Below are 13,297 nucleotides of genomic sequence, written 5' to 3' on the forward strand. Positions count from 1 at the left end.
TATATATATGATTTTAAGAGAAAATTAGTTGTAAGAATATAGGGCAAGGCATGAGCAATAGTTATCTCTAGATGTCAAGATGGGAGATAATTTTCTTAACTTTATCATTTCAATCTTCAAGCAGAAAGAGGTATCATCTGATGTGTTATTTTATTTGTGTTGGTTGGATAGTTTGTAAGAGGACAATGTGCTTATAATGCTAATAAATTGGCATAAATAATATACTGCCTGGTACTTTAGTATGGTCTTGTTTGTGATCATTTGAGTAAATGCCCCAAAGTGGGATTGCTGGGTCATAGGGGAGCTCTATGTAGAGTCTTTTGAGGAACCTTCATACTACTTTCCAAAGTGGCTGAACAAGTTTACACTCCCACCCACAATGCAGTAGGGTTCCCTTCTGTCCACATCCCTTCCAGCACCAGTTGTTATTAGAGTTCTTGATTATAGCCATTCTAACTGGGGTGAGGTGGAATCTCAATGTTGTTTTGATTTGCATTCCTTTTATGGCTAGGGAGGTTGAGCATTTCTTCATGTGTCTATTGGCCATCCTTCTTTCCTCTTCAGAGAAGTTTCTCTTTAAGTCTTTAGCCCACTTATTTATTGGGCAGTTGTTTCTTTGAGGATTAGTTATTGCAGCATTATTTACCATAGGTAAGATATGGAACCAACCCAGATGCTCCACAGTAGATGAATGGATCAAGGAAAGGTGGTATATATACACAATGGAATTCTATGCCTCCATCAGAAAGAATGACTTTGCCCCATTTGTTGGGAAATGGAAAGACTTGGAAAAAATTATATTAAGTGAAGTAAGCCAGGCCCAAAGAAATATAGGTCCCATGGTTTCCCTTATTTGCAATAACTAGTATATGTCTGAGACAAACAGAAACTGTTAGACAAGTTGATGTTAAGTGAAATGAACCCCAAGATAAGGATTCAAATGTTTTTCTTTCTTGCGATTGTTTCCAACATATTTATAAGATGATTTCTTTGTTGCTTTGTATGTCCCTCCCCCACGGTACAAACCCTGTTTTCACTGTATTTGATGTTGATATAATTTGTGGAGGGGAAGGGAAAAAACAAATCGTTTAAATAGGGTTACAGGTGCACCCACTGCAACAATGAGATGTATAAGACGTTATGTCGAAAAACGAACTTTACAACTTTGGCGGAGTGGGGGGCGTGGGGGTGGGGGGAGGTGGTGGTAGGGGGGTGGAGAAGGGAAGAGGTAGTATGTAATTGTAACCCCTCTATATGGTATTTTCACACACACACACAAAACCACTGAAAACTAGAGATAAATATTATCACAAAGAATAATAGACATATCCATTAAAAATGTTCGAGTCAATAATAATAATAATATACTGCCTGATTTACATTTAGATCCTAATTCTAATAAAACATGTATTGTTGCATTCACAAAAATGATTATCATCAATAATTCAGGTTGACTGGTCTTTTTTGTTTTTTTCTGGTCCTGGGCCTTGAACTCTGGCTGGGCTCTGTCCCTCAGCCTCTTTATGTTCAAGGCTAGTGCTCTGACAGCTTTTTCTGAGTAGTTTATTAGAGATAAGAGTTTCATGGACTTTTCTGCCTGGGCTGGCTTTGAACCACGATCCTCAGATCTCAGCCTCCTGAGTAGCTAGGATTACAGGCGTGAGCCACTAGCACTCAACCTGACTGCTCTTTTGTATAGCTCTGTAAGTATCATTCCTGCTTTCTTGAATCAGAAGATTTTTTTTCAAAGAAATCAGTTTAATTGTCCAAACATTAAATCTGTTAAATATTGACACCACACATTACCAAAACCACCCACTTAAAGGTGGAGTTGGAATAATCACTGAGAAAGATTTACGTGAGTAATTCGATGAACCACTAGTTTTTCAGACTGGATGCCAGTCTCCTCTTTCTCTGTCTAGAATCTAATAAATGGGACATGGGAAGGAAATAATAACTGGAATTACACCTATGTAAGGCTCTCTACGTGGCCATTTCAACACAAGTTCAACTTGTTTTTGCTGCACTTGTAGATTCAGAGTTCTGTATTTCCATGTCATTTTTCCTTGAAGTCTTCCTGCTTGGGTCCATGTTATTTGAGAATATGATCTAATTTATCTGTATGAAATATCTGCTTCATAAAATGCTGGGAGTTCTTCTGCCTTGCCAACTGAAAATCTTTTCCTGCCACTTCTGTGGCTGGGTTATGAAAGCATTCATGCCCAAGTTTAGACAAAGCTCCTGATGGAAATCTCTTAGCGAGTAAAGTACCAGAGATGGGTGAACTTATTATGAAAATAGGATGAGTGAGCTATCTGCTACGGCCAAGGGTGCCGGTGAACGTTAAGGTTTCAGTTTGTTTCCTTCTCGTTCATGACTGGACACATCACAGGTGGGATAATGGTAGGGATGGGGCATTTCAGGTGGTGATTGGATTGTCAGGTGGAGCCCTCAGGAACAGGATTAGGATTAACAGGATTCTGTTTTTCTACGTGAGGACCAAGGGGGCTCTTCCCTGAATAAGCCACAGCTCCTCTTTGCCCAGGATTCCCTAGCCTTCAAAACTATGACAAGGGGCTGGGAAGGTGGCTCAGTGGTAGAGCGCTTGCCTTGCATGTATGAGGCCCTGGGTTCGATTCCTCAGTACTACATAAGCAAAAAGAAAAAAAGCTGAAGTGGCGCTGTGGCTCAAGTGGTAGAGCGCTAGCCTTGAGCTGAAGAGCTGAGGGACAGCGCCCAGGCCCAGAGTTCAGGCCCCATGACCAACAAAAAAAAAAAAAACCATGACAAATGTTGTTCTTTAGAAGCAATGCACTTTGTGGATAGTATTTCTGCTAGAGAAGCTAGGATGGAATAAAACAATTGAGCCCTATGTTGAGAATATCAATATGGGGCTGGGAAGGTAGCCCAGTGGTAGAGTGCTTGCTTTGCATGCCTTGCATGCCTGAGGCCCTGGGTTCGATTCCTCAGCACCACATAAACAAAAAAAGAAAAAAAGCCAGAAGTGGCGCTGTGGCTCAAGTGGTAGAGCGCTAGCCTTGAGCTGAGGGACAGCACCCAGGCCCAGAGTTCAGGCCCCACGACCAGAACCCCCCCCCCCAAAAAAAAGAGAATATCGATATGGTTCAAGTCTAAAACAAAACCTTATTCAAACCTGCTCCTGAATCTGCGGTAGGCAGCTCTGTGCGCTGCTCAGAATGGCGCACATTTGAAAACTTATAGTTGGTTCCCAGTCTACTTGATGTTTTTCAGACCACAGCTGACCTGGCCTAGGGCAACTAAAACCAAAGAAAGTGAAATTGCCGACAGTGGGGCTGACCCTGAAGTGAATGAATACCAAGTTCAAATGTTCCCTCAACAAATAATGATATTCACATGAGCACATCGCCACTATCGCCGTCACGGTATTCATGTAACGCAGACTGGATCAGAAGCAAACTAAAACGCTGAAGTTGAGAAGTTGTAACGTAGAACAAGTCCTTGACACTGGGAGATTACCAGGATAAGATACAGAACCATTTTCCTCATCCATGTCCGGGAAGCCATTCAGTGTTTTTAGTTTAAAATACAATTTTTAAAAAGACGCTGCCTTATTAAAAAAAAAAATGTATCCCCACCCAGCGAGCATCACATCATGATCTCTGCACAGGGAGGCATGCTGGGAGGGTACAGACTCACCATTAATACATGAGGCGGCCCCTGGGTTTATTTGCCAGGCAGACTGCTCCTGAGAGGGAGCTCCCTGGCGCCGGAGGACAGTGACCCAGTTGGGCTGCTCAGGAGCAACTTGTAAAGGGGGGCATCCGCCACACTCCCACAGTCATGTGAGATCCCTATGTTCTTTCCAAAATCCCGTGTCTGGGTTCTTTCTATTTCAGAAAGCAGCGACAGGATCAGCCGCTGGACGATAAGTCAGGAGAGACTTCGCCTAGGCCCTGGCTGAGGCTCTGGGAACCTGGAGCTCTCTACCCCGGCTGGCCGGGAGCCCGTGCCCGTGTCCAGCCTGTGTGTGTATGCGTGTGTGTGTGTGTGTGTGTGTGCGTGCGCGCGCGCGCCCGTGTCCAGCATGTGTGGGTGTGTGTGCATGCGTGTGTGTGTGCATGCGCACTGTCAGCCCCCCTCCCATCCAGGGCCATCCCCTCCTGGGGCGGGTGAGTTACAGCTACAGACCTGAGGCCGTACAGGACCGTGCCGTCCGGGTGCAGGCGGATCATGCGGTTCTTTACCGTCACGCCGTGGACGAACGACTTCTTGTCGTTCAGGAAGTAAGTGTCGGGCACCCACAGCTGGTCTGCCACTCTGTTGTCCAAGGTCAAGTTCAAGGGTATCACGTTGTAGGACAGCCGCTTGTCCCTCCAGGCTTGCTGGAAGTACATGGTCAAGGTGTAATCCTGTGGACGAGAGGAGAGGGACCGTTATTCACACCGCAGGAGACTCGGGACACAGAATCACTCCAATAGTAGAGTGCGTGCGTGCGTGTGTGTGTGTGTGTGTGTGTGTGTGTGTGTGTGTGTGTGTGGTGTCCACATGCTAAGAACATACATGATCTGCATATCTATTTATCACACATGCGTGCTTCCTAAGTACTAACTTACCATGATTCTAGACATAAATAGTTTGTCCATATTACAGATGTATTTCCCAAGTAGAAAAAAGTCAAGGAATAAATGCTTAATAATTAACTGTATCTCCTAGAGCACATGCGCGCAAGCACACCACATTATTTCACATGAAACTTGAAGTTCAATCGTTTTGTGCGGGTTCTTCTGTCTACTGAAAGGAGGAGCTAGCCAGTGAATCTAAGATTGTAGGCATTCATTCATTCCACAAGTGTTCAATTTGTGCCTAGTGTGTGACAGGCACTGAGGAGGGTCTGAGATCCAGTGGGGAAGCAGACAGATCATTGCCTGCCCTCAGTGAATTTATACTCCAGGCACCCATAAATGAACAGAATAATATCGAACAACACTGCATTCCATGAAGCAAGGAGAGGTGAGAAATGTAATGGTGGAGATAAGGCTCTCTAAGGAGGTTAAAGTGTGCGGAAACCAGATCAGTGTCTCTTAGGAGCACATCCCCCGCTCCAGGAGGGTATACAAAGGCCCAGGGGTCAGTGGGGTCTTGGCATGTTTGAGGATGTGTTCCTTAGAAGGTAGTGATTCCAGAAGGAGGTAATGGGGCAGTGAGAATATGGAGAGAATTAGCCTCCTGAACCTCACACTTCATAGGAGAATGGAAACCTAAAATAATTGCTTGGAAAGTAGTTAGTTTATTTGTTGCAATTGCCAGAGTCTGCAAACTGGAGCGTGTCCATCAGCGTAACCACGGTGGGCTTTCCAGCAGAGGTGGCATCTCTTCGAGCTCAGACAGCTTCCCAGCGATCTGAATTGCGTGGACTTGGTCAACGCCTCCTGAGGCTGCAGACCGGGAGGCCCGAGGCAGTGCGTTTCTGTGACATGAGTACCGGCCTCCATCCCTCACCTCTGCCATCTCTCAGCTCTGCTTCCAGGCTGTGCTTCGCTTTGGTTAATTACACAGAGATTCCCATACACACCTGACCTCCTGAGAAAACGATGATGAAATCTGAGTGTGTAACTCAAACGCAACTTACAAACTACAAAAGCTGCGGGAGTTACGCATCAATTATGATCTATTTTATCCATGAGAGGCCTGTAGGTATAATGTCATTGTGTCTCACCTTTATTGAAGGGACTAAGTGAAGAGCCAAATCTTCATTTGCAAAAAGTTAATTCTATTTCTAATTTAAAATCCATCCACAATGGCCTAATCGATGGATCAGAGAAAACAGAAGAAATGAGCACCACAAGTTAACCATTTCCCTGACACGGAATTCTGAGATTTCTCCAATTTGAGATGTCTCTACCGTCATTTAGCTAGGTTGTTTCAAAACATGACTGGAAGGTATTTCCTGCTTCACTGAACAGTTTTCACAAGAAATCCATAATCACTCACAAAAGATACTGAAAGATTTCCCAATCTATACATTTTGATTTCATTCCAAAGTCAATGTGGGACCTTTTCAATTTACAATCAAACTTAAGAGTCTCATAATGTCTTTACAAATTAATATGCGGTAAGTGTGAGTGGAATCCCCCCCTGGGTAACTTTGGACAGAGTTCTGGACTGCTTTTCCACATTTTGCTCTAGTAAAGAATCTATAGGAAGGTCTCTAAGACAGTATTTTGATTTGGAAAATAAAAAAAAACCACCTAGAAGAGTCAGGATTTTTCTAATCAGAGAAAGGATCCTATTTTTTGGTTATGTCTCTGTTACAAATAACCTAAGAACAGGGTTTAAGAAATCAGGCAGTTGGGCTGGGAAGGTGGCTCAGTGGTAGAGAGCTGGCCTTGCATGCCTGAGGCCCTGGGTTCGATTCCTCAGTACCACATAAGCAAAAAGAAAAAAGCCAGAAGTGGCGCTGTGGCTCAAGTGGTAGAATGCTAGCCTTGAGCTGAAGAGCTGAGGGACAGTACCCAGGCCCAGAGTTCAGACCCCACAACTGGACCCCCCCCAAAAAAAATGAAATCAGGCAGTTCATATTGTAAGAAAATGAAGTTATTGATTTTTTTTAATTCATGGGGATCAAAAGGATAATTTGATCATTATTCCTATTAAAGGTTGTGGATTCACTCCCTTAGGATTTAGGACAGACGACACTGGAAAGAGCTGGAGTTTATCCATCAGTCGAGATGAGTTTGGGCACTCGAAATTACATTCTCTTCCGGGCTAACACGTGGTGATGTTGCGAGACCCTGTGTTACAGGCGACTCCTGGTAGCTGTCACCATGGGGCCGCTGTGAAATGCTCCTGGACAGACTCCGCTGGCTCTACAAACTGTCCCATCAATGTTCATTACGTCTATTTTTGAATCTCCCGTCACCACACTGCAGAGGAACGAAGAGGCTCCTGAATCCGAGTGTTACATGACAAGAAAAGGTGGCCCATGTCCCACTATGTGCCTCAGAGGGAGCCTTGGGACGTTCACCTTGACAGTGAACCCTTCCCCCCAAGCGTCTCACATGGGTGAATTCACACCAGAAAATCCCACATAAATCACGCTGAGTGTCCCACAATGCATGTCGCACCAGGCCAGAAGGATTAATCGCAATTAAAGCCAATTGATTCTTAATACTGAGCAAGTCAATCCCCTATAGATTATGTCTCCTACTAATTGCAGCTGAAAAATCCTAGAAGGTATATGTACAATCTCCTACTTGAAGACTAGCAGAGTAAACACTAGCATATAGATCAGGGGAGAGGCAAAAGACCACCATTTGTTTTATTTTTGTTTATCCTCTTAAAGGAATTCTAGTATACACACACACACACACATACATACACACAGAAGATTATATAACTAGTGGAAGATATACATCATGTTTTTTGTTTTTTCTGGTCCTGGGGCCTGAACTCTGGACCTGGGCACTGTCCCTCAGCTCTTCAGCTCAAGGCTAGTGCTCTACCACTTGAGCCACAGCGCCACTTCTGGCTTTTTCTGCTTCTGTGGTGCTGAGGGATCAAACCTAGGGCCTCATGCATGTGAGGTAAACACTCTACCACTGAGCCACCTTCCCAGCCCCTACCCCATGTCTTTGATTCAAAAGATGACTATAAAGATGGCTGACTGCAATGCACACTTACTCTTTGTGCTTGTTTGGCAGATAAGAGTCTTTCCTGTTCTACTTTTCACTATTTTTAATTTTAATTTTCACTAGTATAAATTAATTATGCGAAGGGATATCACTGTGATATTTATACCATGCATGTTGTAAATCTGGTCCCTCGCTATACTCTATAATCCTTCTTGCTTTTACTTATTTCTTTGAATTTATTTATTTATATTATTGCTCAGATAAACTGTGAACTTAGCCAAGGTGCCCAACAACTACCAAATAAAACAGCTATTACAAATATGTCTATCTCCTGTATAATTTTATATAATATATGTGCGTGGCTTAATGTAACACGCATCCTATGTAATATAGAGAGGGTCACAGAACAGATAGGTCTGACTTTGCATAACATAAATATGTATATGCCGTGGACTATTATTTGGCCATCAAGCAAAATGAAATTATGGTACGCTCGCTTGTGATGTGAGGAACTTACCCAGTCTTAAGTGGCTACTTCATTTTTTTCCCTTCCACCCTGAGCAGTGATTTTGTAAGGAGAGTGGGAGAGTCTGGGCAGCCTGGCAGAGACACGAGGGGACGACACGGGGCCGCGCTGCAGGGAGCACGGGGCCGCGCTGCAGGGGGCACGGGGCCGCGCTGCAGGGGGCACGGGGCCGCGCTGCAGGGGGCACGGGGCCGCGCTGCAGGGAGCACGGGGCCGCGCGGGGCACGGGGCCGCGCTGCAGGGAGCACGGGGCCGCGCGGGGCATGGGGCCGCGCTGCAGGGGGCACGGGGCCGCGCTGCAGGGAGCACGGGGCCGCGCTGCAGGGGGCACGGGGCCGCGCTGCAGGGAGCACGGGGCCGCGCGGGGCACGGGGCCGCGCTGCAGGGGGCACGGGGCCGCGCTGCAGGGGGCACGGGGCCGCGCGGGGCACGGGGCCGCGCGGGGCACGGGGCCGCGCTGCAGGGAGCACGGGGCCGCGCTGCAGGGAGCACGGGGCCGCGCTGCAGGGAGCACGGGGCCGCGCGGGGCATGGGGCCGCGCTGCAGGGGGCACGGGGCCGCGCTGCAGGGAGCACGGGGCCGCGCTGCAGGGAGCACGGGGCCGCGCGGGGCACGGGGCCGCGCTGTAGGGAGCACGGGGCCGCGCGGGGCACGGGGCCGCGCTGCAGGGAGCACGGGGCCGCGCGGGGCACGGGGCCGCGCGGGGCATGAGGCCGCGCTGCAGGGAGCACGGGGCCGCGCGGGGCACGGGGCCGCGCGGGGCACGGGGCCGCGCTGCAGGGAGCACGGGGCCGCGCGGGGCACGGGGCCGCGCTGCAGGGAGCACGGGGCCGCGCGGGGCACGGGGCCGCGCTGCAGGGAGCACGGGGCCGCGCGGGGCACGGGGCCGCGCTGCAGGGAGCACGGGGCCGCGCGGGGCACGGGGCCTTAGCGTTCCTGAGCCCCCGGGCCGCGGCGTGGCCCGCTCCTCCCTCCGAGTGTGTCGTCACCACACCTCGCCTCCCGCAAGCTCTGGGTCAGCACCCCGGACCCTCGCTGCCGGACAGCACGGCTCCTACGCATCTCACAAGATTGCCGGCAGCCATCCCCAGCCACGATCAAAAATCTGAGCAGTATGGGGGGAAATGTGAGGAAAGGAGCAACGTGTCCCGCAGGGACGGGAGGGAGGGCCTTGCACAGCACAGGGCCGGGCCGCGCCTCTTTGGTTTTGAGAAGGGGTCTCGTTGCTACCTTTGCCCCGCTGTCTCAGACTCGCTACCACCCTGCCTCCACCCCCCAAGATGCCGGGGTTGCAGCTGTGCAGCATCATGCCTGCCTTTGACGAACTTTAAAAAGCTCCAAATAGCACAGGCTCCTCGAGCTCACTGGACCTTTCTCTCGGATAGCAAGGGTTTGGTAATGATAGTGAGCTAAACCATCAGATATTCCTTACTATCCTAGCTATTGTTTTGCTCCTGGTACTTCTCCATCACTTTATATTTTGGTACTCAGGTACTTCTTAAGAGTATTTTGGTCAGCTGGATTACAAAACATATGTACTAGGAGTCCAAGCAGATATCAATGAAAGTGCGACTGGATAGCTCTCGGCCACTAGTACATTTTAAACATTAAGAGGAGACATCAGAGTTTCGATGACGGTGAAGGTGATCATGATTGTCACTGTAACATATTAAAAAGGAAATCCCAGGAAAATAATTGTTGACTAAACAGAAGGGCCATCAATTCCAGTTTTAATCAGCAGTGAATCTGTATTTCATTCTAGTCTAACAGATATATTTGAGAAAAATATGAAACACACGTAAATCATCAATAACCTAAATAAAACCTGAACCTTTAAGAAAACATATGGCTTTCCCTCGTATATCAAGTATTATGCGTTACAAACCGCAGGACGGAGTTTCAAGGGCAATAATTTGTTCATAAGTCTATTTTCCTTGAAAACATAGACTAATGGCACTAGATAAAAGGAATTGCATATTATATATCTTATATATCTCCATATACAGAAGACTATGGGTGCATTCTTTTCTTTTTTTTTGTCGGTCGTGGGGCCTGAACTCTGGGCCTGGGCACTGTCCCTCAGCTCTTCAACTCAAGGCTAGCGCTCTACCACTTGAGCCACAGCGCCACTTCCGGCTTTTTCTGCTTTTGTGGTGCTGAGGAATCAAACCCAGGGCCTCATGCATGCGAGGCAAGTGCTCTACCACTGAGCCAACTTCCCAGCCCCTGAATACATTCTTTTTTTTTTTTCCATCCTCCCCCCCACCCACCAAAGTTGTAAAGTTCATTTTTCGACATAACGACTTGTACATCTCATTGTTGCAATGGGTCCACCTGTATCCCTATTTAAGCGATTTTTTTCCCCTTGAATACATTCTTTTTATGAGAGATTCTGATACAGAATGCTTATCATTTCCCTTTCAATACTGCCTCCTTTACTAATGTACTTACTTCCATAAAGAAAATGCTATGGCACTGTTCACAATAGCTAGGATATGAAAACAACTCAGATGCCCCACCACAGATGAATGATCCAAAAATTGTGGTATCTATACACAATGGAATATTATGCAGCCATTAGAAATGACAAAATAATGGCATTTGCAGGGAAATGGATGAAGCTAGAAGGAATCATGTTGAGCGAGGTAAGCCAAGAGCAAAGAGACAAACGGTACATGGTCTCCCTGATAAGTGGATGCTAAATCCAAAATGCTAGGTGATACGACAAAACTAACAGGACTTAAGAAACAAAGAACTTCCACTCATCTGGTTGAACCACTACTAAATATCCCCATGCTGCTGATCACATGTATGGTGTAGATGTGTACACCGTTATATGTTATAGACCGTGATAGACAATTTGCTCCAGGAAAGTTAGAATGAACTCGTGACTTTAAATGAGCATCATTATTCCACAATACTGTGAAATTCCGGAAATTATGTAATCACTTAATCACAATAAAAAAAAAAAAAGAAGAACCTCGGGGAAGGTAGGGAGGGAAGGGATGGTAGGGGGAAAACAATGGAGGGGGTAACAATGCTCAATAGGAAGTGTACTCATTACCTTGCTCATGTAACTGTAATCTGTATAGTATCTTTACAATAAAAAATTAAAAAGAAAGAAAAAAAAGAAAATGCTATGGGATGTACGAGGGTGCCTTGCTGAAGAAGGTGTTCTTAATATTGAAATAAATTCCTGACTTTCCCAGGTGAACTTTAAATGCTGATTTAAAACCAATTTCCATATATGACACAGATAACGCTCAGTACTGTTTTCAGAACCGTGTTGTCTACGCAGAAGAATATCTAGCCTCACCAAAAGCAAAAAGCATGCTAATCAAGTGTCGTTGATTTCATCCAAATCTGGTATTAACCATGATTAGCTTTAATCCATGCGAGAGAAATTAATCAAATATGGTTAAGACTCTTATCAAACTTCACGCGCATTGGATCTGATGGATTTCGAGGGGAGAACTGTGGCAGTGAAAATGCATTGTCACACGGGAATGAGTCAGCCCATTGTGGACATTCAGCTCCGCTCTGGCCCATATACCTGAATCACCCCCAGGAAATCTGTTCTCAGAGCGGTCCTTACTCCAGTGCTCTCAAATTACCCCAAGCCTTGAGGAGCGATCACATTTCAGCAAACGCCACCTCAGAGAGTTCTTCCCATTTCTATGGGAAACACAAACATGGAAAGACCTGTTGGTTCTTATTCCCATGTTAGCCTATAAGCTACACCAAGGCAAGGCTCCTCGGTGCTCTCATTACTGATGCAATCCCAGGACAAATACAGGGACCTGTGAGTGTGGTTTCTCCAACCATAATTCTAAAATGAGTATATGAAAGGGTTAATGATTAAAATCATTAAAACACTGGGGAGGCGGGGAGAAAATACAAGCCAAGGACCCCGCTCCTTATGGAGCCTGTTAGAATAAAGGGGAGGAAATTAATTACATTAAGATAAACATTAACTCTCACACGTGTTACAATCCTGGATTTAGAATCGGAGCTAGGGAAATTGTTGAGGAAATTTTAGATTGCTTTAAGCACAAATACAGTTGCAATAGAAAGACAGAAAGGTTTGTTCGTGTAAAGCACAGTATAAAAAGGCATATTTTTAGCTTTGACTACTAAAAAAAAAATACCTAGGAGAAAATGTGGGAAAATGTTCAATGTGATAGGATTATTATGAATTTATTCTCTTTCTCTGACTTGAATCACTAATCAAAAGATTTTTTTTTTTCTTCTCCTCAGTCCCTGACAGATGGTAACCCAAATTCTGCTTGGATACTTCCAGAAACAAATCTCTACCTGGCAAAGCTGGCATTGTATTGTTGGATGGCCAGGGTTGTAAGAAATATTGATCTCTGTGACTTTTATCCACGGGCAGATCTCATGTGGATTTTTGCATTTAAAAACCCTAATTGATGTGTCACTTGAGAAAGTCACTATCAATGGAGGTACAGAAGAGACTCAGGGAATTCAAGAGAAAGCAAGGAAAAGGTCTTTGGTCTGAATGTGTCCCATGGAAACGCCCATCTACTGGGTCAGTCCTTCATTTATTTTTTTCCATAAATAGATTCCAAGCTGATGATCACAAGTACTTTACAAACACCCTGAGATTAAAACCACATCAGCATAAAGTCATCTTTAAAGACAGATTTCTCTCTCTCTTTCTCTCTCTCTGTGTCAGTTGTGAGGCTTGAACTCTGGCCTCAGCTCTTCAGCTCAAGGAGAGCGCTCTACCACTTGAGCCACAGCGCCACTTCTGGTTTTCTGGTGGTTCACTGGAGATAGTCTCTTGGACTTTCTTGCCCAGGCTGGCTTTGAACCACGATCCTCAGATCTCAACCTCCTGAGTAGCTAGGATTACGGGCAAGAGTCACTGCGGTGGGCAGAGAGATTTCTCTCTGGGGGATTCCACCCGCATTTACAAGGAGATTTACAGAGTGATCCTCATTGTCTTCATTCCCTCTTTCAGGAGATCTCCTTTCCTAACCTGCTTTCTCATGGGTGAGAAAGCAGCCCAACACTCCATTCTGGGTGACTGCAGTATTTCTCCACTGAGAAATGGCCCACGTTTCCAGAACAACAAAGGGACCCATATTAGGGTTGCAGAGGCCCACTGTGAAGAGGGCCCCACCGGAATCCACCT

General features: G+C 46.2%; 1 protein-coding gene across 1 annotated transcript in view; it reads right to left on the bottom strand.

Moving 5' to 3' along the window:
• Gabrb2 (gamma-aminobutyric acid type A receptor subunit beta2) overlaps positions 1 to 13,297 on the bottom strand; it is a 129,332-nt gene that overhangs the window by 76,740 nt on the left and 39,295 nt on the right. The window contains exon 4 of the mRNA XM_042699613.1: positions 4,171 to 4,391. Coding sequence (XP_042555547.1) covers positions 4,171 to 4,391 — 221 coding nt within the window. The remainder of the gene's footprint in view (positions 1 to 4,170; positions 4,392 to 13,297) is intronic.

Source organism: Dipodomys spectabilis, unplaced genomic scaffold (assembly GCF_019054845.1).
Source record: "Dipodomys spectabilis isolate Male_0828 unplaced genomic scaffold, ASM1905484v1 ptg000258l, whole genome shotgun sequence".
In the NCBI taxonomy this organism is placed as follows: domain Eukaryota; kingdom Metazoa; phylum Chordata; class Mammalia; order Rodentia; family Heteromyidae; genus Dipodomys; species Dipodomys spectabilis.